Source organism: Cottoperca gobio, chromosome 17, assembly GCF_900634415.1.
Source record: "Cottoperca gobio chromosome 17, fCotGob3.1, whole genome shotgun sequence".
In the NCBI taxonomy this organism is placed as follows: Eukaryota; Metazoa; Chordata; class Actinopteri; order Perciformes; family Bovichtidae; genus Cottoperca; species Cottoperca gobio.
In genome coordinates this window covers 7,243,254-7,269,145 of record NC_041371.1, presented here as the reverse complement: position 1 = coordinate 7,269,145, position 25,892 = coordinate 7,243,254, and the positions used below count along the sequence as shown (strand labels likewise).

Sequence of the window (25,892 nt, the reverse complement as noted above, 5' to 3'; positions counted from 1 at the left end):
TTGGAGCCAGGCCATTATAATTCTCCCATTTGTGCAGCCAAACCGCGGGAAGTTGTTTGGATGTACACACGCATTCGCACGCACATAATGAGGCATCACACAGCGGAGGGAGCCAACTCTGCTCAACAGCATAAATGAGACACTCCTCACTTTGCGTTAGTTAACACGCATGGACAGTGCGGACGGGTTGGACACCTTCTTGGGTTGTTCGGTGCTGGAGGTCAGAGTGAGCGGTGTGTGGCGCAACAGATGCTGCACCGAGAAATAAGCCTTTAATACCCATAGGACACAGGAGAGGGTAACTACACACAACTCACAATACAACAGACTTAAGTGAAACCCCTCACGCAACTCATCTGCGTCTCCGACGGCGCGTCGCGCTTTCTTGGGAAATATTTTACCTTTACGCAGAAAACGGCGCTCACAGAAAAGTGTTTTTGCTGCATTTAACGGCGTCCTCGGACACATCCACCTGTCTCAGAGGTAATCTCAGTCTCATGGCATACTTGTCCATGTCTCATTTACTGGAGCCGGTTGAACGATAATCTCATTTGGTCGTTACAGCCGTGGGATAACACCGGTGGACCGCTGTAACCACCATGCCACCCAAGAAAAAGGTAAAATACGCAAATATTCTCGTGTTTTTCGTGTTTGTTTGTGTGTATGTATATATGTGTGTGTGTGTGTGTGTGTGTGTGTGTGTGTGTGTGTGCACGCAAACGCACCGAACAGGAAGGGTAGGAGAATGCACCATCTGTTGCACTGGGCGTTAATCTTTGTGTGAGGCCGTTTTCCACATCATTGCACTCACTAAAACGGTCAGAATGGCAGACAGAGATTCATATCCACACGTCTGTATTATGTCATGTGTCTAGTTGAAAACGACGGGCTTCAGAGAGAGTTGCATAACTAATGGCCTGTGATAATCTGATGAATTTAATCTCTTTTTTGCCCTTTTTTCTTTCACTTATGGCTGTTGAACCTGCTGTGAACTCTGGCTGTGTGATTCTGGAATTTAAACTTTACTCCACATATATAGCAGTTGTATATTGTATAACAGCAGCCCTGTGTGCTTCTCGTGCATTGCCATTACATTCAGGTCACAGAGCAAAGCATTCACCTGTCAGTCTTTGAAAAACCCCAAGTGTTGTTTAACAGCACTCACTGCTGTTCTCAAGGTGTTTCCAGAATCCTTAAATGCTCTTCTAACAATCTGGGTGAAGGAATATTCTGTCTGCTGCACGATTAAAAAAACATTAAAAAACATTTCTGAGTTGCCATAACTGTTTGATCATCAGTCTATCATTTGTCTATTTGGCTGTTACTTTCTGATATTTAATATTTTCATATGAAATAATACGTTAACATTTGTCTGGCCACTTGTAGAGGAAATTAACTTTGCAGCAGACAGTATTTGTTCATCCAGGTGGAGCAACATGTACATTAGTGTTTTTCAGCTCTTTGTTTTGTTTCCAGCCCTGCAACGTTTTGTTTCCCTCTCAGAGGAAATCAGTAAAAGCAGGTTTTAAGGTTCCTTGAAATACAACATCCAGAGTTGTTCAAAGATCTTTGGGTATTTATTCAAACAGATCCATAGTGCTGTGACTTGAATGTAATGATAACACACGGAGGACACAAAGTAGAGCTTGAGGAAACCTCTTAGTCCCTGGATGGCCTACTGTCTTGCATTACAGTGTGCTGGTTAGTGTTGGCCCACTGCTTGTTACCTAGAATAGGAAAAGCCTCTTAGTAGCTCTGACTGGAACATTACATCCAGATACCTGCTCTCCTTACAGGCAGGAATAGCTGCAATAAGGTGAAGAATACCACGTAGACCTGTTTCCTTTGGGATTAGGATGGTTTCCAAGTTGACAATAGAATTATTTTCATTTGTATATACAAAAATATATCCTCATTGTTTTTCATACTGCAGAACAGTGGCATATATCCAGCATTAGTGGTGGTTTTATAATGTCCTGCAACCATCATAACAGAAATGGTTGGCAAAATGTGTTTTTTTATAATCTCCACACACGCACACCCCTCCTTCTACCAGCGGTAATCATGTTGCATCATAATGCTGTGCAATGCAGACAAGCACAGACACTTGCCTTCTATGAACTATAGATGAAATGTATCTATTACAGGAGTGAAGCGATCCAGGAATTAAGTTGTATAGATAATATTAATGCAGCTATTGTATCCGTGTCTGATGACCGTCAGGGAGCTCGAGCACATGCGGTCCAAGCAGCCGTGTTGGCCGTCTCTGAGGAGGTTGCATTTGTCTCTCTTGCTCTAAATCCCGGATTGACGCATGCTATCTTAATCTCCTTACTCAGAGACCATCATGACCCAGAGAGAGAGAGGTAGTGAGGGAGAGGGAGCGAGAGAGAGGGAGAGAGGGAGGAGTAGAGCGAGAGAGAGGGAGAGAGGAGAGAGAGAGAGAGACAGAGAGAGAGAGACAGAGAGAGAGAGACAGAGAGAGAGAGAGAGAGAGAGAGGGAGAGAGGGAGAGTGAGGCTAGAGAGGGGAGAGAGAGAGAGGGAGAGAGGAGGAGAGAGAGAGAGAGAGAGAGACAGAGAGAGAGAGCCGAGAGAGAGAGAATGAGGTTCTCTATGACGAGAGAATTCTTCAGACATATAATAATGTCGAGAGCACTGAGTCTATTACCTTTGCATAGCTGGACGAGGGTAGCAGAAGAAGAGAGGGAGAGATGGAGAGATATAGAGAGAGTGAGAGAGAGGATAGAGAGACAACTAAATCACACCAAGAAGAGAAGAGAGTAGACAGCGAGAACCAGGATACCACGAAACCAGCACGAGACGAAACAGAGAGCGAAGGGAGGGAGAAGAGGGAGAGGTGCGCGAGAGAAGAAGGTGATAGAGGATAGAGGGAGAGAGAGAGGGAGCGAGAGAATAGAGAGGGAGAGCTCCCTTTCTTCTCTCTCTCTCTCTCTCTAGAGAGCTCTTCTCCCTCTACTCCCTACGCTCTTTCTCTCTGTTCCCCCTTGTCCGAGCTCTCTCGTTCTCTCTCTCTCTTCCGGTCTCTCTGGCTCGTTACTCTCCCTCTCTCTTTCCCTCGATTGCGCTTTCTCTTATGCGTCGTCGTTTCCCTCTACCTTCCACTCATCGCGACGTGAGGTCGATAGAGGCCTAACAGAGAAGATCTCTGGAGATAACGTGAGATAGACTCTCCCCCCTCGAGAGACAGCTTCTGAGAGAAGAGAGAGAGAGGAGAGTATAGAGAGAGAGAGGGAGAGATAGATCAACCATAGAGACAGCAGCTGCTCTCTCGCTGTCTATCTATCTGTACCTTCCCTAGCCATACCTCCCCTCCCCTCCTCCGCCGCTCTCCGGGCTTAGAGCTCTCTATCTTCTCCAGCGCTCTCCAGATCAGGACGAGGGAGATCTTAAATGGATTGCATAAGATAGAGGAGACATAATCTCCCCGACAGATAGACGGATGAAAGACAGACGAGACAGAGAGAGCGCACCAATACATATTGGTCCCCCCCCCCCCCCCCCCCCCCCCCCCCCGTAATAATGTTTTCCAATTTGGTGCAGTGATTTTCTTTTAGGCAAATCATTTTTTTCTTTCTTTTTGATTTTCCTTTAAATGTGCAGATGATCTGTATCGTAGTAAATGCTAAGCATGAGTAGTCATTCACAAAATGATGTGAAAATTGTATATATGAATGAATATTTTAGTTTCGTGTTTGGTCATTTTCATGAATTCATCCTCATGGAATTATTCAGACACATTATTTCTATGTGGAAGCTTTTTCTTCACCTTTTTTTTTTTTAAGGATCAAACCTTTTTAATGATTTAATGACTTCAATCTAAATCTTTTAGCATGATATCATGTAGCCACGTGCATATTTAAAGGTATAGTCTACCCAAAAATAATGTCAATAGTATGGCGTTCTGTGCAAACACACTTTGACAGAGGCCGAACGAAATAAGGCGAAGAAGGTTGATAAAATCGGCAGCAGCATCATTTCAGCCGACAAAATCCATGGTCATGGGCTACGATTGACAAGTCTGCCTTTGTTTAACTCTGTGTCTGAAATCAAGGAGAAAAGTTGCTGATCATTTTGAGTGATAAATGTGCCACTCAAAACTGCATATGTGCGTGTAGGCAATGGGAGAACGGAAAGCAGAAATAACCACAAACCGGCGACATCAGCAATAATGATCAAACCCACATTAACGTACTGTATAGACATAAATTACTTTTAGTGCATTCACAGATCCGCTGCCAGTCTTGATCTATAATTGGAGATCTAAAGGGCCGTGATGCAGCCTTTAACTCTATAGACACAGACTCCAGCCAAAGTAAAGGTGGCGGTGCCAGCCAGGACATATCTGCTCTACGGTAGCATCAGGCAGAGGGCATGGAGCCAGTCTCCTTCAGACAGATGATGCGGAGCAGCTGATTAGACAGGGCTTGGAGAAAGCCGAACACACACTGCATGTTAATGAAGGAGCGATAGAGTGGCAAAGAAATCATCACAGTTTACAAATCAGAGTAAATGAGCAGCAGAAGAAGATTGGTGTTATCAGATACAATCTCACCTCAGCAGCCAATACAAGAAAATACTTCTACGTGCAAATGAGGAATTTGTAAACACCTGGGCTTAGTGCCAGCTCATTGGAGGGACGACAGGAAATTAGTCACAATTAGATTAGTGACCAGCTCCGCATGCAACAATGAACTATAGTAGACGGTGCTCGGGAAGGAGGCCGTTGTTTCTGTCCGTTTTTGCTGCACAGCTCTATTCACTGAAGCTCACCAGCAAGATTCTCAAGAGGATTATTCATTTAAAAGCTAAAAACCTTTGTGCACATCCAGTAGATAGAGTATCCTGAGATATGAGTACAAATATTACAGTTTGTCTTTTTCTTACGAAAGATCTTTCACTTGTTTACACGAGATCAAGGTGTTGTGAACGGGAGGAGTTCATTTGGTGTCCACGGTTTTAGAAATAATAGTTCAAAGGGAATTTTAGGGGGCTGAATCTGTAAATACTGGGGGCATTTATGCAGAAGTTACACTTGTGAGTAGCAACTGAACCACTATCGACTTGTGCAAACTCTGCACAGACAGATGAGACAGACAGGATGGGCAGGTCACAGTGTTAGAAGGACTAGAAGGGTACTCGGAGAGTAGAGACCTCCAGAAATGAAAAATAATACGTGTATCCGCCCCGTGGTTCAGATCCACTCCAACATTTAATGGGTCCTTCATTGGCTCATTTTCACCTTTTCACCAAGTTTCATGGGGCCTGTAGTTTTTCCATAATCCTGCTGATAGACCACAAGTAAACCAACAAGCAGAAAACATAACCTCCTCGGCAGAGGTATTAATAAAGAAAGTATCAATCAGCCCCTTTTTGCTAAAAAGTCAACAGTTGAGCACGTTGCTCTGCTATAATTATTTCCAAACATTATGTGATTCTACATTTGCCAGTTTTCTATTCTCGTAAACATTTGAATACACCTGCATGTACAATTTGCTCACGTAAACTGAGCAGCCCCCTTTGACTTGACCCTCCTGCACGATGAACCTGTTTGGCAAAGCAGAGGATGGTGTCGTTTGCACTTACAATCTACAACCAATCTGTGCAGCTCACTGACCTTCACTGAGTTAACACTTCACCTTAGGTTACGAGATACTGAGCTGCCACAGGACTGAAGGCATCGCAGACCTGCTCATACAGGACCTGCTGTGTCGAGGTGTGGAAACTTTGGAACCGTAGTTGTCTTTTTGTAGCTACAAATGAGACGCATAGATAACAGCAGCACCTCGGGAGCAGCCGGCAAGCTGCAGGGATGTGACAGAGAGAGTGGCAAGAGCACGCACACACAAACAATCAGAACCAGGCAGACTCTCACACACACACACACACACACATACATTCATCCCCTGCAGTCCGCACCCCAACCTTCATGTAGACTTCATCACCCTGCTCTCTTGGTCACCGCTACATGTTCACATGTTTCACGTCACCGCTGCTGCTTCCTTGTGGACTCCTCGATGCTTACATTTTGTACTGGCATGTAGCCGGCATCCATGACGTTTTGCCGTTATATGTTGGACATCTTCCACTGTGACGAGTCCAATAGCAGGGATGATGTTGAACATTGCCAAGATGACTGAATTGTACTGACATTCTCTGCTGGAGATCTAACTGTCACTTCAATAGCTCCTCTATGGATCTCCCATTGCTTTTAATGTACTGCTCAATTACTGTAAGCACCTTTAAATGAGTCTGTGAGGATGTCGTGGATTTCACTAAACGAGATGGAGGTAACAACCCGAGAAGTATTTTCATCAGCGGCAAATTTCTTCGTTGAGGGAACGTGCAGAAGGAACGGTATCTCAAGTGTACACTATCTGATACAATGGGTGGTTGTGCCTCTCTGCCCCTTTCATACTCTCAAGCTGTACCATCAATAAAGCACTCAACAAATCAGGAAAGGTTTTCTTTCATTTAAGATGACATCATAGATATTTCTCTCTGGTGTAGAGCATGTCTACCCTGTTGAGAGAGCATTTTCGCCTTTTCAGTTTATATTAAGTCACAAAATGACCATATTAAAGCACAATTTCAGATCTTAAAAACATGGGTCCAGTTTTCTTTTATAGTTTTGGTGATCAAAGCCCCTGCAGTACAGAAAAGGTTAGTAACGAAAGTACTCGGTTAGGTGGTTTGGGTTAAAAGAAGGACGGAGTGGCGTTACGGAAGTTACATAACGAATAAGTCAACGTTTCACACGGGACATGAACAGCAGTCTCCTGGGTGTCCTGTGTTTTTAGACCCATCCATCCACTCAACCCTCCTCCCTACACAGACTTTGTCTCTCTTTATACTACATCACCTGTCCTGGCTCACGATTATGTGGGTTATATAAGAAGTTTAGTGCATTACTTTTAATAGGTATAAGTACCTACAGTTAAGAAGAACAGCCTGCACAATGACATTTTATTCACCAAATGAATTGCTGAGATCTATAAATAAGATGCAGGAGCTTAGCCTTACAATGGAGACCATGGGGGACGCACAGCCAGCGGTCAGTTAACCAGTCACAAAGCACAGTTTAAACATATTTGCTGAACCATTTTTAACACATTTTAACTGCTTTCTTTTCATGGCAGCTGTCAAATAACAGGGTTTAAATAAAATGGCTGAAATGGCTTTGCAATGTGAAAACCTGTGTCTGACTTAAACCCGTTTAGTCATGTTAAGACAGAATCCTCAACACACCACCTCCAATAAAGTGTCTGAGTGGGCCTTCTTAATCCCTCTGAACGGGCTCAAAACCAAACTTGTACAAGACACGCAAAGCTGAGATTTATGCTTCATTATAAGTGTTTTCAAACAGTATGTGTTGCTTCCTCCCGCTTTTGATGAAGAGCAGTGCACAGCGTCTTGAAACGTGCAGTTCCAAATGGGGGCTTTCTCTAACTAAGACCGAATGAGTATGTCGTGTGTGAAGGTACCTTAAGCACTTGTACATGGGTTTTCTTTGGTCTGAAGCTTAAGTGGCAAAGTGTATGTTGTATCTTGTGTAAGCCTGTTTTGCTTGATACAAGTGACACAGAGGAAACACTTGCTGTATGCAGCATATTTTGTTAGACCAACACGTCACCTTGCAAGATTTCTTTAGGGGGTTCAAAGTAAATTCAGTAAATCAGTCCGTGTGCGTTTAGCCAGAGAGATAAGATACATTTGGATAAACTGCTTGAAATATCTCTTCTGTGAAACATAAGCTGCATCCCAGCATTTCTTTAAGACCCGGTCCAGAGTTCAGTTTGCCCTCTGGGGAATCGCAGAGCTCCAGGCCAGCCAGCTGGCTGCTGGGGAGTCGATGGCTCTGATTATTTCAGTTCGGGGCTGGAGTCCATCTCCCCAATCAGACGCTCCTTTGCTAATGTAATGCCCCGGCGTGTGCAGAAAGAGCTGTGCACACGCTTTTGAGCGGGAAAGGAGTCACCTTCAGGTAGCACACGAGAGAACGTGGCTTTACTTGTTCTCCCCACACTGCCATCATCCTTGTCCTCCACCTTCCTTTGCTCACACTCTAAGCCACGTAATCACGTTAATGGGCTGGCTCTCCAACTGAGAGGGACAGGGGGGAGAGAAGGGGAGATGGGGGGATGGGGAGATGGATGAAGAAGTGGCGTAGAGAGTTTGAATAAAAGACTGAATTAGAAACATTTAACAACCATTAAAAAAAAATCAGACCCAGCAGGAAATAAGAAAAAAGATAGAAAATACTGCACAGTATTATTATAGTATTATAGCTCAATTATTCAGCTCAATTATGTATTGATCAATAAAGAGGTTTTCACATAGAGAAGCTATCTCTAACTGAACTCTTATTTGCTTCATAGCAAAGCCCTTGTTTTTAATGTCACACGTGCTAAAGTTTGCAACTAATGATTATTTCCAGTGTCATTTTCTTGATTGATTTTGTCTATAAAACATCAGAAAGTAGTGAAGAATGCCCACGCTAACTGGGGATTTGATCTGGAGTCACATTTCTTGACTACTGAAACCTGTGGTGCACACACAATTAAGAGATAATTAATCACATCTGAATTATGTTGATACTCTATAATGAGTTTTTCCTTCAGTAAAGATTCTAATTAACGCTAATGCAGAACAGAAAACAAAGCCAGTGGATCATTCATATAACTCGCTCATTTTTCTTTGCATCTCATCAGTAGACATTTCTAAGTCACATGCAGTAGAGCTCAACATTGTTTAATAATTCAACGGGGGCGTTTTGTACCATTGGCTGGGTGACATTGGCTCGCAGGAGAGGCGGGTGCTGTGCGAACAGATGTCTACACCAGCCATCGGTAAACAAAAAGCCATGCCTCGGCATAATTCTGCCCCGGGGAGATTTCCTTCCTCTTATTCCCTCCGCATCATGTTGAATTCTCTGTCTTGACATTTTCTCTACTGAATCCTGAATTTTAGTCTTAAATATGTTTGATTTAAAATGACTTTTTTAAGTATACTGCATTTATCTGGGTTTCTTTACAGTTTCCTTTATCTCCTTTATCCTGGTGTGTGTTACTCTTGACATTGTTAGCTATTTTGGACGGATGTGAACTCATCTCTATTCAGGCGATTTAGATCAATTTTGGATGTGTTTATTTCTTTTAGTCAAGTCCAATTAAGATGGCGGCCAGAAGATGCACACTTTTATCTTTTGCCACACCAGCTGCGTGGCTCAAGGGATGGCGAAGTCCTTTTATATGATGGATTGCCATGAAATGTTGTACAGACATACATGTTCTCAAGATGATAATCCCTAATAACTAAGTTTTCTCATGTGTCCTCACTTAACTCTTTTCCTCTCTCGCATGCTTCCTCCAGCTCTCCCTCTGTCTTAACACTTTTCATTACACAAGCTATTAAAGTCTTTGCACTTGAAGATAGGTCCATCATAACTATTGGCCCATAATAATGACATGCTGTATAATCCGTCATCCATCCATCAAAGTCCCCGGTGTCAGTGTGCACTCACTTGGAATACGGTGGAGAGTAGAGGTGGGTAAAGGAGAGCCAGAGAGAAGTTGTTCTCTGCTGAGCAGGAGGTTTGAACAGTGAACACAGTCTGGACGGACATTCATCGCCCTACTCGCCCAGTGTATTCTTATGACTCTCTTTGAATGTCTCCTACAAGATATATTCATATTTTAATTATTGGCTTTGCCAGAGAAGTTTTAGAGGAAACGTAATCGCTGCCTGGACGACGTTTCACTGGCAACTTGAGTTTCATCCAGGAAGTGTAACATCCCGACTACCCAGAAATCACTGGGAGAAGGTTGGATGCCACATGTTATCAGGTTTAGGCGACTAAAACATTTAGTTCAAGGAATAGTTCAACATTTTGGAAACACACTGATCGGTCCATGAGAAGGTTGATACCTGCAGTTGGGACATAGTTAGCTTAGCTTAGCATAAAGACTGGACGCAAGCCTGGCTCTTTCCAAGGTCAAAAGTACTCTAAGGCTCAATAATGAACAAGTTGTATCTCATTTGATTCATCTGTACAAAAACAGAAATGTAAAGACAACAATGTATGGTTTAAGAGACTTTTAGGAATTTAGGAAAGGAAGCATCGGAAGAGGTTAATTATTAAAGTAGGGTACACATGGAGTGAACTTTAAATTGTAAAGTGTAAATAAATTACATGTATTTTAAAATACTTACCAAAGTTTAAAACAACATATATCACAATTGTGTGGAACGTGAAAACTATTTGAGATTTGAAAATGTTGACTTTGACACGCTGGAACTCACCAAGGACTCAGTGTGTTGTTAAAATGCACCAGACTGAGCCGACCGTCTACCACCAGAGAGCTGATTTGTGACTTTGGAACGCAAGTGTGTATCTTGAATGCCAGATTGACGCAGAGGGCTGTGCCACCTCCTGGCTATGACACAGAGGGCATTAATTACCATGTCTTTGAGGGGACAATCTAATCGCTGGGACACATGGCACATAAAGCTGAGCGCCCCAGGAGGGATCTGCTGCAACACTTGTTGACAATTAAAGGCAGAACATTTCTGGGGAAAGGAACAGTAAATGACAAGGCATGACTTAGAGAGGTTATTAGGTTAAAAGCTTAACAGTGAAGCATTCAATCAGTGTTTGCATCCTACAGAGGTACATGTATAAGTCTTACAGGTCCAACATTTGTATACAGTATATATAACTATAAAAGACATCACAGAGAGACAACACCAATGGCTGCAGCAGCATGATGCTCTATCAATTAACAATTTGTTTATATGCTTCAAATACGTTTTTATATAAATAGTTGTTCTGCAGCCGACGGGGCAGCAACTATTTTCCAACTAATTCAACATCTGTGAATCAAATTCCACTAAAGCTAATTGTCATTTTCTAACATAAAACTGTGGTCACCTTTAATATGAGGGGAGTATTAAAGCTGTGACACCTGATCACGTGAACTAAACCATTGTAGCGGCTCACATGGCCGCTCAGATGTCGCAATCACAATCAGTCTTTCTGTGAATTCAGAGCAGCACTCCATCAGTTTTAGGTGGTTTTAGTCGCAGGGGAGAACTACTCAGCCTGTAAGAACACTTCAATTATGTTTTATGCAGCTCTGGAGGAGCTTTGTCAAGTCTGAGAGAATTTACTCAAGTGACCCATTTGGGTAAAATTAGCTTGGGCTTGGAGATTTGGAATTTAAAAGAAAAAAAAAAAGCTTACATTACTACTGCCGGATGTGGAGTTTGAAAAATGTGACCATATACCAGTCAGGGAGGGTCTATGATGCTTTTTAGGTGCATTATGGGAAGTGTAGGCTCTGTTGTTTTTGGAGCGTGACTGATGCTAGTGACTAAAAGCCAAGATATCTCAGTCTGTGCTGCAGCAATTTTGACAATTGTTCTGTATGAAGTCCCCCAACTTAATGGAATTGCTGCAGGAACATGACACACTATGAGACTGATGTGCTGAAGTGATTTATCCTTTATGAACTTGTTCTTTTCTTACTTTTATTAAAAATAAATGTCCCACAATTACAGTGCAATGCTCAACGATCAAATCAATACAGAGAGTTGATCACAATAATTCTCATTACTCTTTTTTCTCTCCTGCAGGGAGAGCGTCAGGACTCGGACGTCCACGAGGAAAGAAACGCCCAGGTGCAGCTGGAGAAGGCCAAGGTACGTTCTCACTGTTGCATCATGGTAACATCACGACCCGACCCACCGCGGCCCTCACACGCTCATTTATCAGAGCGGCTGCTCTCAAGGACACGATTACATCACAGACAGGAAACACAGACTTCAGGACAACGGATTAGCGGAGCAATATTCTGATATTAAAATGAGTCATTGCCGTCTTCATCCTCATCCTTTATGTGCTCCGTGTCTGGAGAAGGATAATAATGAATTATATTGATTATTGCTGATTCAGTTCAACGGAATTCTAAAACTTTCTTCAGTCGACCACTTTGTGGCAATATAAGACATTTCCACTGAAAGAAACCAGAGTCTAATGCAACAACAATTCAACAATTTATTAAATGTAATTGCTTTCACAGCTGTACTGATATACAAGGACAATAATCTGTAATCCAGAGTGCAAGTGGCGTGAGGGAAAACACTTAATCTCATTTCAGACACTGTGGGTTCTAGGACACATTTATTTGCATTATCTCACACATTTGTTCACATACATTCAAGGTTATAAAAGTAGTTCTTCTTAAAATAAATGTTTATTATATTATAAATGTATTTATTAATACAGGATTGCTTCATCATTATGTTTTTGTAATGATAAAAAGGTAGTTTGCACGAAGCAAAGATTTGAGAAATATCATAAAATATGGAAATGAATGAAGAATTAGCACAAATCTTTTCCCCTCTTCTTTAGTATCCCATTAATCATCTCAGATTTATTTTTTAACCCCTTAGTGGGGTCCTGGCCTGCAGGTTAGGAACAAGTCCAGTATGAAATGACAGAAACAAAAGGGGAGATGTTATTGTTTCTGATCCTTTACTTCAATGCCTCATACAGCTACAGCGCGAAGGAAAGAAATCCACATAAACACAATCCTGCCAGAAGTCAAATTGTATGCCTGAACAACAAACACAAGAATAATTCAACATAAATCAACAAACTGAATTGGAATAAAATCACTTGGGCTGTAGCTATAATTAATTTATCCTTTTACACCAAGTGCATTCAGAATGTGCCTGCTAAAGGGAGCCATGATGTGTGACTTAAATCCCAGAGTATGTGGTTTTATAACGATAAAGAAAAGATCTTCACCACTTTGATAACACATAGGAAGCATTTAGGACACATTACAACACAAGCTTGACCATACACGCAGGAAACAAAACATTCCTGGTGTTTCACTTCACTGTTCACAGGAACAGTTGTGCAAAGAAGGAGAAACGAGATCCAGAAAGAGAAGCTCTGGCTCCTTTCTCACCTCCGCACACCTAGCCAAGTGCTGCGTGAAGTGGACGTCAATGTCAACATATTTAATACTGTTATATCATGTGCAATACTAAACATATACTGTATCTTTACATCTGAAACAATCTGAAACCAAGTCAAGTCAACCTTTTAAATGAAACGTGTTGCCAGGATGTCCTCTGCACTGGCTATCACTGTTAGTGTGGCTCACATACTTACAGAAGGTCAGTTAAAGGTTATTACACAAATACATACAAATATTGCATCTGATACTCGTCGCATTGAATATTGAACTAAATCCTCCCCAACAGATGTAACACGCTCTCACTCGCTGCGCTGTAATTAAAGCGGCAAACACACTCGGCACGTCCCCTGCTGAAGCCACAACCTCTCCCGCAGCCTCAACTTTCCAAAGTGGAGTAATTAGCAGCTTCATCTGTGTGCCACTGACATTTGACTCTGACAGGATTACGCCACCAACGGGCATTCAATCAGAAGGAAGCATACAGTAGCTACTGATACTTTTAAGCATAGAGGAAGATGCAGCCGATCCTTGAGTCATTTTAAAGCACACATTTTTTACTTTTAGGCACACATCTGAGAACAATTTATGATTTCTTTGTGCAAAAACTTGTTTTTTCTCTATGATACCAACTGGGTTCTGTATATCTGTAACATATTTTCATATATTTTCCAAATGCATCCTACTTAAACAGTTTTGCATGATTTATTATTCTCCCTTAAATAGGTACCATAAGGTCAAATGGTACAATTTACAAGCAGTTAACCTGCAGAGCTGTTTTGGCAGTAGGGAAAAGCAAAGTGCTCAATACAATTCAAAATCTGACATGTACTTATGGACCCACATACAATTCATGCCACTCACACAGCATGCATACAGGTACAGAGCCATGCTCCCAGGCATGCCCACCACAATTATATCCTAAATGTGTAATTATATCGGTATCATGATGTTTGAATAGACCACTTATTCTCTCGTTAACAATCCTGCTTATGCTTTAAATGCAAAGTGCTGCAGATGGCAGTGTTAAATGTTTCTTTGTGTGTGGAAATGACCTCTTTTTACCTCAATTCCAGTTCAATTACAACAGTAGTTGTTCTGGTTGTGGGAAAGATTGTTGTCAATGTGTAGATTCATTATAATGTGTGTTATTAATTGAAATTAAGTTCAATGTGTGTTATCTTTTGTTTGTAAGTGAAATGTAGGGATTAAAGAGGACGGGGACATCTGTTTGTATTAACATTTTGTTATCAACACCTGTCCTGTGTCCCCAGTACAAGCCTGTGGCTTTCGCAGTACGTTGCAACTTCTCTTACACGCCAGCAGACGACGACAACGTTCCCGTACCGGGCCATGCCGTCACCTTTGAGGCCAGAGACTTCCTCCATATCAAAGAGGTTTGAAACACACACACACACACACACACACACACACACACACAATATTACTTAGTCACATAAAGGTGTGAGGTAACAGTGACACAAAATGCAATAATGCAGGAGTAAAAATAAATGTGAGACAGGCTTTAAATGTACAGTTTCTTTTCTTTTTGATGTCCAGAAGTTTAACAATGAGTGGTGGATCGGCCGGCCAGTGAAGGAGGATGGTGTGGTGGGCTTCATCCCCAGTCCAGTCAGCCTGGAAACCATTCTCATCAGAAGAGAAGTCCAGGCGAGGAAAGCTGCCAAGGCCTTAGCCAAGTATGCACAGCATGTTTCTCTTTTCCTCTCGCTTCATTACATCAAACTAGAACACAAGCCCATGTGTATCTGTGCACAAAGTGATACACAGAGGATCACATATCATTGGAAGCATTCAGTTGAGGCTCTTTGAAAGCATCCACAGGTTAGTCAAACTACATTTTGACCAGAGAGGGAAAAGGTTCAGACCAGGAATTGTTTTGTAGATGGCAAAGCAAGCGTTGCTGGATCAAACCGCAAGCTTGCACTTTGGCAAAAATTAACCGAGGTCCCCAACTGACCCATTTTCTCCCACCCTCTATGCATTAATGTACAAAAGTATCCAACAAATATGCACACAGTTATGGGATTAGGGTTGAGTTAAAGTAAAGCCAAAGTAAAAGTTTACAATCTGTGCACCTGAACTTTGTATTTTGTGGCTGTTTTTTACTTTTAAAGAAAATGAAGCCTCCTGCCGTGATGTCCATACCAAATGAAAAAAATTAACTGACTACCTAACTAGCGAGCTATTAAAATAACTTATTTTTTAATTAATCAAATGTCCCAATCAAACTGATACACAGTGATCCTGAAGCTTTTAGGGGAGGCACTGTGACCCGGCGGGTAATCCAGTCTTATAAAGATAATAACATGAAACAAAAGCATCAATTTTGACATACGATTTGAAATACGATGAATCATAGCTTTACTACGAAGGTCACATACTTACATACAGTATGTTGCCGGTGATTATTTTTAGAAATATTTTCTATTAATTTCAGCAAGTTCTAAAAATCATCTTTCAAAGAAAAAAAACTTGTTTTAGAAGTAGGAGTGTTTTTCCTTTTGTTCAGTCAGTAGGCTGTTTACTCTAATCAGCCCGGCACGCAGGAAGATCCACTGCAGGCTGGAAGATGTTGACTTGACCCAGTTAGGCTGAAAGAAACTCATCTAGAGGATCTTGTAAATTTGGCTCCGGTGGCAACTGTGTGTGCTGAATCACTTTAAGGGATTTACCCTCTAAGCTTTATATAGCTGTATACAGTCTGTAAGGACACGTTATTTTATTGCAAAAAGATACATAGTGCTCTATTTTCACTACGTCTGAAACAGTGAGAAGAAGAAGGCTCCGTTTGTCTTGAGCTGATCTAATTCAGGTCTTTTCTCTTATTCCAGCAAAGCATCGACTCAAGTAGCTCAAGATATGAACTCAAAGAAGTATACTCCTCCCTCACAAGGTCAGTGCGTGTACTAAATTGTGTAGCTAAGTTTTGTTGTCTATTTTTGATGATTGACGATCACTCTCTTTTCCTTTCGCATGAACAGCCAATCAGCAGGTGAAAAAGAAACCGGTGAGTGACCCATTGTTTCTGTTGACATCTCTTACAACCTGTTTCTCACTATACAGACAAACACCTTGTCACAAACACACAGAAGTATTTTCCACATCAGACTATGGAAAGCTTTTAATAGACGCTTTTTATTATAAAGAGCTTCATAGAACAATAAGGTAAGAAAGAAACTCATATCTCATTCATGTTCACTCTGCAGACAACATGTTGCATTTTTGATGAATTTAGGAGCAAATCTACAGATGTGTAGTAAAATAAACACCTACATGTGTATTTTAGATGTTTTCTTTCCACTAGTCTGAAAGAAGACATGTCATGGAAGCCAAATAGCCCAAAATTGACCAGTGCATGCTTTTCTTTGTGGCCACAGGGGGAGCAGGTGGTTATGTATGATGTAGTGCCGACAATGCGTCCTGTGGTTCTTATGGGACCGTCACTGAAGGGCTTAGAGGTGAGTCTCACACACTCTGTAATCTTAGCTCTTAATACGTTGCCTCTGAATTGTAAAGGGCCTACAATGCTGTACAACTGAGACACCTAATCTAGTATTCATATGAATTTTGGTACTTTGTGTTGAACTTGAGGAAATATATTTAAAATCCACGTTTCCTGTATAATTCCAGGTTACAGATATGATGCAAAAAGCACTATTTGACTTTTTAAAACATCGATTTGAAGGCAGGTAAGTTATGATTTCATTCTTCAGTGACACACCTTTCATGTGGATATAAATTATAATGAGTATCACAACTGTGTAACAATCCCTGTTTCTCTGTCTCCTCTCCAGAATTACTATTACACGAGTCACAGCAGACATCTCTCTGGCTAAACGGTCCATCCTCAGCAACCCTGGCAAAAAGGCCTTAATGGACAGGTCGAACACCCGCTCCAATTTAGGTACACGGCTTTATCATCCCAACCTGGAGCCAGTCGTCGTGGCAAACTATCTCTGGCACCACTTTTATCTGTTTTGAGAGCAAGGTGGCTGGGGTTTACCTCAGAGGGACAATTCAGATAGTATCAGTAACAGAAAAGTACACTAAACTGACTTCTAAGATAACTTCTTGTAATTGTTTTAGCATTCTGGCACTCGTTTGTGTCGTCCCTGCTGGCAAACCTCCCCCACTTGCAACCCTAATCATCTTAAAACAACTGATACTATCTGACGCAGGTCTGAAATGAACATGTCAGACTTTCACATTTCTCTTTAACTTATTGAAACACAGTGCAGTTTGTGTTCACAGGATGTTTTGCTATGCGTTACACAGATTATCCTATATTCAACAGGATGTTAATGTTAGAGATTACTGTATACGCCACAAAGAAGATAATTAAAGTTAGAATTTTTGGGAATTACGCTTATTTGCTTTCTTGACGAGAGTTAGGCCTGAAATAGCAGACTGATACCACTCTCCAACGCACCCGTTGCTAATGCTTCACAAGGTGCATATCCACAAGTGAGGAAACGTTTACTCTTATGAGGTTTCACTTTCAGTTACATTCATTTAGGCGCAAAAACTATGTGGTTAGGTTTACCCCAATTACGTACGTAACACGTAACTTTGCTAGCATAGACAACGTCAGTTAAAACGATGATTTTTGGTTTCACATGGGACACAAACTCGAGTGTCCTTGGTAAAAGTCCTGTGTTTGTTTGACCCATCTGTCCATCCATCCTCCCTCCCATCCAATCGGTCTGTATATATACGTCACCGGAACTCCTTCCTTTGCTTCCGTCATAATTACTATGGCTGCTAGAGGTCGCCATTTTCTTGTATTCGTATCGGTGAGCAACCTTCTGAACCTCCTCGTAGGTCTAGCAGGTCCCTTTTAACCCAAATTTAGGACACTGATAACCACTGATTATGGCCATTTAATTGGCTGATATCATTCGAAGCGGGTGTCTCATGTTAGTATACAAAATATGAAATATGAACCGCCAGCAGCCGGTTAGCTTAGCTTAGTTTAGCACAAAGACTAGGAAAACAACTGGCTCTTTAAAAAGGTCAAAATCAGCCTCTCAGCACTTAATATTAAACATGTTGTATATTTGTTTAATCCAGGTTAGCAATTTCCACATCAATTTCAATTTCAAACATTCAATTTCTTATGCTAAGCTAAGATAATCGCCAGCTGGCTGTAGCTCCATAATTAGCGTATAGATCTGAGAGTGGCCTCAACCTTTTAATTGAATTCTTGCAAGAAAGAAAATAAGTTAAATTCCTTTAAGCATTAGATCAAGAACACAGGTTGTCATCTGACACATAGCAGACAGATTTGTGTCAGTAAGTGTCTGGATATTTACTGGGTATTAGCTGTCTGCCCCAGTGTGTGCAGTAGGTTACATTTCCCCCTTGATTACGAAAAGAAAGGAGGATAAGATTTACTTGGTTTTCTCTACTTTTGTCTTTCTCATCGCTCTCTCATCCCAGATGCTGCCGGTATGTATGACTGAAAGCACTGGTAGTCCATGTCTGTTTGTTTGAATGCTCCACCTTCCTTTCATTAACCTCATCAGCACCAACAGCTACTGTTCTCACACTGTTCACTAAACAAACACAAGCACCAGCAAAAGCATGTGTTTTTTTTCTGCCGTTTATTTGTTTTCAGTGAGCTATTAGATGTGTAAGTTCATGGTATGGTAGAATATATGAGAGTAGTATAACTTCTTAAACAGCATCTGCCTCCATGCCTTGCTTTCCTGATATCCCCCTAGTGGCCAGTTATTACATTACTCCTCCAATGAGTGTAACACATCCTGGGAAAATAAAAATACATCACTTACTGTATTAACGTTGTGTCATTGAGTAGGCAGTGTCTCGTCACAGGTCACATTTACAGTTTTTAATCTGTTGAAGGGTTCTGTGAGCTATTCTCCATTTCTCCATTCGCCAGGCTGTACTCTTTTTCCACATTAGAAATAAGAACATCACTTTTTTTATTGTTGTTTGTTTTTTAGTGTTGAATTAAGATGCAAGACTTATTAGTTACAAAACCACATACACATACAACTGTGACAGAACAAGCTCTCCCTTTATTGGTTGTTGTAGAGCCTTCGATTGTTTACATGATCTTCCTCAGTAGATGGAGTTTCCCTGTTACTGTATGATGGAATTGTAGGTTGTAGATCAAAGTTGAGTTTTTCTGAGTACTTTAAGGACTTCTCATCCATGTTGGCCTCCTCTGAGGTGGATTGTGTGATTTGACCAGCTACTAGACACATATTGGTCATTTTTGTCAACTGCTGTTTTAACAATATATGTTTAATCTTAACATAAAACTTGATTATTTATTATAAATCTTCACTTACTAGCTTTGGCAATGCAAATACATTTGAAATCATTCATAATTACAGACATACTGTAGGTTTTTCAAATAGAAAACCTACATTTTGTGTAATTACAATTCAAAGCTGTGGTTCAGTGATAAAATATCTAAATGTTTAGTTTAGTTTACACATGTGCAAAACTAATACAAATTCATATATACATAAACAACAGAAAATGTGACGGAGAGGTGAAAACGTAGGTATAAGGTACATATACCTTAAGAAAAGGAAGAAATATTAAAAGGATGGAAACGAATAAAAGGACAAAAGCTAAGCTTGTACACACTAGCAGACATTCATACAAGTACACAAAGTAATACAATACGATTAAAATGACTAATTATAAGTGTGCAGTTTACACAGATAATCATAAGAATAACAAGGAGATAAAAACAAACTTTTAACAGCTGTTTTGAATTGTGCAGGAGCTCATTTTAAAGTATGAGATGGCAGAGCATTGCATATCACTGAACCTCTGTAAATTAAATCGTAATTGAGATATTCGGCAGATAGGAGGCCTGAGTTTATAGTTATTTCGAGTAGAATAATTGTGGGATTGATGATTGTAGGAAAACTGTTCATGAAAGATGTTAAAATGTAAAGTAAATACGCGCAATTGATGGATTTCCTGGATCTCAGGTGTCAGATACATGCTTCTCCTCTCTGCTTTTGCAGCCCAGATCCAGGGGGAGGTGGAGCGTATCTTTGAGCTCGCCCGCAGCCTGCAGCTGGTGATTCTAGATGCAGACACAATCAACCACCCGCTCCAGGTGTCCAAGACCTCCCTGGCACCGATCCTTGTCTATGTCAAGATCTCTTCACCTAAGGTTAGCTTCACCAGAGACCTGCACCTTCTTTTGGACTTCCTCAGTTCTCTCAATATTTTGTACTGCATGTGAATACTAAACAAACACGATCTAGTAAAATGCCAACAGACACTATAACTTTTTCTCCTCCTCCTCTTCACTGAAGGTGTTGACGAGACTGATCAAGACTAGAGGGAAGTCACAGACGAAGCATCTTAATGTTCAGCTGGTGGCTGCAGACAAGCTCGCCCAATGCCCGTCGGTGAGTGCCATCTAGTGGCCAGTGTGTGAAATTGGTGGTGGTTACGGTCCAGTAGTGCTACATTTTATCTTGAACAGATGAATGAAATGATGGATTGTTATCATGTCATGTTATAATGTTAGATATTTGAGCACATAATTATACAATTTACTGTGTTTTGGCTGAGTTTGGTGCAAACTGGAAATACATTGGTAGCCACTTTGGCTAACATTGACGACAGTTAAGTCTTGTCCTTGGTATTTATTTTCTGGGAATTTATATTCTGCAATTTAAAAACAATGGGTATTTCTTTAGGCTAATTCCAGTATGTTTAGACTCTATGTGTTTAAATCATACCAAAATGAATAAAAAATGAAAAATGCCATTGGAAAATTTGACAGATTTTGTTTTTGTGCCCCTGCATGATTTTATTTTTTAAATCCTGGCTATGGACCTGTTTCTAAGCATACTATATATATCAGAATTAATGTTGAAGGCTACAAAGTCAAGTTCAGTATTTGTGTCCTGATGCCACATTTAAAGTATTCACTGAAGGTCATGTCACATGGTTGAGATGACCTTATTTCCTTTCATGTCCTCATCTGAATCTCATTGTGAGACCTAATCACAGACTTAGATCTACCAGAAGAGTGTTATTATTAAAGCCCTCCCACACGTCTGCCACATTATCAATAGTGTGATTGTTCTTTAAACTACAGTTTCAGTTACAGTGTAGTCCTTTGTGTGTTTACTACTGTTGGTTTTTTACTTATCCTTGTCCTTGTTCTCATTTCCCTTTAGGAAATGTTTGACGTCATCTTAGATGAGAACCAGCTAACTGATGCCTGTGAGCATATTGCTGATTATCTGGAGTCTTACTGGAGAGCCACCCATCCACCAGAGATGGAGCCTATCAACGCAATGGTGGCCCAGCTGGCCGAGAATACACTGCCCACTAGTCCTTCAGCAATACCCGCGGTACATGAAACACAGACACATATATGGAAACAACTACGTCAACAAGTTACAGGGTGTAATATCATTTGCAAAGATTTCATAGTGTCATCTCATCCCACTCATCTCATCCGTACAGTACTGAATGTGAGCAAACTTGTTTGCGTAGTAAATGATGAGCTCAGCAGGAATGTAACTTTTATTCCACAGTGTGCTGCATCTGTATTTGTTTCCATTCATTCATTTAACATTTTCATTTCATTTCTCCTCATTCTTTTCCACTGGAAAGTTGAAGAAATGAGATAAGTCTACCTCTGGTGAGCGAGATACCTTCAAGTTATGCTGTAGCTGAGTTTTCACCGCAGTAATAGAGATAAGTAGTGTCTTGTTTGTGTATAATTTGTCTAAAAAAACATAAATACAGATGGGTTTTCTGTTTAGAAACAATCCGAGATGCGGGAAATCCATTGCTGCAGTGTCTTGATAGCTTATATAGGGATATATTTTCAGTGTTTAGAAATAAGGCAACTTGCTTTAATCTCGTTAAAGGACTTTTTTGTATTTCTTTATAAATATGCTGCCCTCAACCTCGCCACATCTGTCAGCCCGAGCTCGCTAACATGTCAAATGTAATTCCAGGTAGAAATGACAAGAGGTAGCAGTGAGGTTAAGGTTAACCAATGTCTCATCATGTAGTATAGGTGTTTACTGATTAACACTAAGAAAAGGTCTTGGACCAAACTCCTTAATGTCACACATAGAATATCTAAACACACGTTAAACTGATCACTAAAGGATTGCACTATTGATTCAACAGCCATGAACACAGTAGCAGTGTTAGCTGTCTCACTTTAAAACTGCCGTTCCCTCCTCAACATGATCTGTGAAAAACTATCCACCAACTTAGTAAAATCCATGGATCTGACCAGATCGCTGGACACAGAGCGATTATTCTGCACTCTGAACTGAAAGTAACGTTTACATTTTAGAATATTGAACATTTTCCACCCATTATCTTTATAATTTCTAGTTTATGGCATAAAAGTAACAGGTGTTTATCTCTACATCAGCTCTCAGGCATTCTAGTTTGTTTTCTGCCTCTAGCTTGTGTGTACATTTCACAATGAAGTTTCTTAGAAACCTTATTATATTATATATTATAGTCAATTACTAAAAATGTAATTGAATATGAATAACTGCTCACTAGTTTGAGTAAATTGTAGTCATGGTGCTACAGCTTTAAGATGATCTTGTCTTACTTACTATATAACTTGGGGTAACTTTTGGGTAACTTGCCAGTGTTGGCGCTTGATGTTTGGTTTGTTTGTGCATATAGACTTGCAAATACAAGTGTGTAAGTGAACATATTGCCAGTGTTTGAAATTGCATACTAACATGCTACTCATATTAAGTATGACGTAAAATAGAGTATTGTAGTGCCTTCCAACTGCATGGTATGGATTTTGTGTAAGGAATGCCAGGATGTTTACTAGATTAGCAATGTGTGTGAGTTTACTGGATTTACTCAACCGCCCAACAATGCATTGAGGATCTTCAGACTGTCCAATGGCAGGCGGTTAAAATATTAAAACGGATTCATAAAATAATGACAAATAATTGCGAGTAACGTTAATTTACATTTGTAGATTTACATTTGTGATAAATAATTTTTATTCAGCCATAGCTCAGATCGCAACGTCCTGATGGATACAGTCATGTGATACAGTCTGCTGGTAAGGGCCTACTTAATCAATCACTTTATATGCAGTATGCAGTACATGCATAATGTACTGCATAATGTCAATATGCAATTTCGAACACAGCCTTAGGTTTGTTTTTGTGTTAGAGCAATTTTTCTACATAATGTGTGTCCTTCACGTGCATGTATGTGACACTTTGCTGCATTTTTCTTGTTCCAGGATGGGCAGAAAAACAAGAAGTCAGCTGCCTCCAAGAGGAAGGTTTCCCGGGAGAATCAACTAGACCAGGAGCAGCCCTCAGCCCCAGCACAGGAGCAGAGGGCAGAGGAGGGCCGAAAAGAGGAGGAAGAGCGGCTCCTGAGGACTGAACCAAAGAGACCCCAGCACGCCCACCGCCACCACCACCACCACCACCACCACCGGATGGAGCCTCAGAGCCATGCCCAGCACAACCAAACATCCGGTGGAATGGAAGTACGGTCGAGCAGGGATTATAGCCAGAGGCCTCCCCGCAGGCACCTGCCTGAGGAGAGGGAGGAGGAGGAGGGGGAGGATGTGGTGGAGGAGGAGGAGGAAGAGACGCGCTATAACCACCGAGGCCATAACCACCATCATCATAACAGCAACCACCACCATCACCACCAACAACAACAACAACAACAACATCACCGTGGGAACGTCCAGCCACACGCCGGAGAAGACTATGAGCAGGAGCACAATGAACGCAACCGTCAGCACAGGCATCACCAGCATATTCCACCACGGACACACAACACAGATCACTATCCTGCAGACAATCATCGCAACTACCACGGCAGAGACAGGGACAGAGACAGAGATAGAGACAGAGATAGAGAAAGACACAAGGACAGGGAGAGAGACAGAGATAGGGATCGAGATAGAGAGAGAGACAGAGACAGAGACAGAGACAGAGACAGAGATGCACAACAATTTCACAGAGATTCTTATATACACTAGTGACTGTTGTTTCTTCTGTGGGTTGGTGCATGGTGTTATGCTGCTCAAGTTATAATGCACTAATGGACTGGGCAGGGCGTGTCATCTTTGTAGACAATGTTTCTCCTCATGTCATTTGACATTTTTGTCATTTTACCCTCTTTTTTTACCCTTTTTTTGTTCTTTACCAAAATGGATATTATCACTTGGCTTTTGTCTGTGTTATTCATGTGGCTCTATCTGTGTGTATTTGTGCACAAACATTTGTCAAGATAAATGCAAAGGTGTGCTCATGCAGCAGAAGTCAAGAACAGTTGAGGTTGTAAAATCTTTATTTTATCCATTAAGTCAAAATCGCAACTTACTTTTCTTCTTATATCGGGTTTGTTTTATTGTAATCAAAGAATAATTACAATGAGTTGCTGGTTTATTAGGTACAGCGGATTAAAATCAATGCAGTCTAATACAACAGTCCAGCAATAAATCCAACCTTCATGAAGGTTATAATGTTCAGTTTTTACTAAAACTATGTTCGAGACGTGTTGATTCAACTTTATGATTAATTTAGAGGATGTAGTTTGTGAAGCTGTTGCATTGTATTGCATTATACTGATAGGTGTTTCTCTTATTTAGCCTACACTCATTTATATAAATGGTGTGGACAAAATTCAGTTCAACAGCCTCACAAACTCGTCCAGAATGATCATACAAATCAACACTTCTCTAAAACAGTTAATAACATTATAACCTTCATGGAGGTTGGATTATTGCAGGACTGTTTTAGACTGCCTTAGTTTTAGCTAGGTGTACATAATAAACTGGGAACTGGAGAGTGCTTTTAGAAAAAAACAAAAGGTATTTTTTCCTGAGATATCTCCAAAAAACTATTTGTTTTCTCAAAATAATTATCCTGTATAGATTTAAAACACATACATTATTTAATCAGTAAGTATTGTAATAACTGATTTATCTTTCCACAAGTTTTCCTAACCAAAATGCCAAATATTATCTGGTTTCAGACTCTCAAATGTAAGATTTGGAAAGATGGAACATTAGCCTCTGAGAAATTGTTTGTTGTTTTCACTATGTTGACACTAAATGGTTAATGGATCAATCAATAAAGTAAGCAGCAGACTAATCAATCGATAATGAAAATAATCATTAGTCATACCCCAAAAACAAGTTATCATAAGAAAACATAAAACAAAATAGTGAACTTTGTGATCTGGAGATAACGGGATAAAATGATAGAATTGAAAAACGTTCGTATACTGATTGCATTTATGATTTTTTATTTCTACAAAGTTACACAAAAGGATGTTTTGCTGTATCAGATGGTTAGAAACTGAAGGAAACAACAGACTTGTGTGTTTCGGTGTCACATCTGATTCTGATAGAATCGGTGTATCTTCAAAAGCCAACAATTTATTTTAAACATTGGTAAAGGAAAGTCTAACTATTTTTCTACCTGATTCTAAAGGGAAGTCATACTTTGCTTCCTACTTTTCTAAATGGTGTTCAAGCATATTTATTGACTTGCATTTGCTCTGTCTGGAAGCATGAAATATCTTTTGGTGCACTGACCTGCTATATGCTGGATACTCTATGCATCTTCTTGTGATAAAATATATTGCTTGAATACAATGTCTATGCATTTGTACATACTTCATAATTGCCTTGTTAGGTAAATGTAAGGAGAACCAGAGAGCCTGTTGCACTGTTTGGTAGAACTTGACCTACTGTGTATGATTGCTTTCAGTTGATGAGACTGAATTGACTCTGTTCCTTTTAACATTATTTGTTTTGATTATTTTTGTTTTGTACAGCATTCAGAAGTTCATTTTGACAAAAATGCATTCCATTGTTGAA

At 40.5% G+C, this 25,892-nt stretch overlaps 1 protein-coding gene across 1 annotated transcript in view; it reads left to right on the top strand.

Annotated features, from left to right (window-relative positions):
- Nucleotides 1-25,594, top strand: part of cacnb2b (calcium channel, voltage-dependent, beta 2b) — a 28,892-nt gene extending 3,298 nt beyond the window's left edge. Inside the window, exons 2-13 of the mRNA XM_029453342.1 lie at nucleotides 11,655-11,720; nucleotides 14,281-14,403; nucleotides 14,567-14,706; nucleotides 15,862-15,923; nucleotides 16,012-16,037; nucleotides 16,408-16,488; nucleotides 16,661-16,719; nucleotides 16,825-16,934; nucleotides 20,041-20,192; nucleotides 20,338-20,433; nucleotides 21,214-21,390; nucleotides 23,286-25,594. Coding sequence (XP_029309202.1) covers nucleotides 11,655-11,720; nucleotides 14,281-14,403; nucleotides 14,567-14,706; nucleotides 15,862-15,923; nucleotides 16,012-16,037; nucleotides 16,408-16,488; nucleotides 16,661-16,719; nucleotides 16,825-16,934; nucleotides 20,041-20,192; nucleotides 20,338-20,433; nucleotides 21,214-21,390; nucleotides 23,286-24,044 — 1,851 coding nt within the window. The 3' untranslated portion in view covers nucleotides 24,045-25,594. The remainder of the gene's footprint in view (nucleotides 1-11,654; nucleotides 11,721-14,280; nucleotides 14,404-14,566; nucleotides 14,707-15,861; nucleotides 15,924-16,011; nucleotides 16,038-16,407; nucleotides 16,489-16,660; nucleotides 16,720-16,824; nucleotides 16,935-20,040; nucleotides 20,193-20,337; nucleotides 20,434-21,213; nucleotides 21,391-23,285) is intronic.
- The last annotated feature ends 298 nt before the right edge of the window (nucleotides 25,595-25,892 follow it).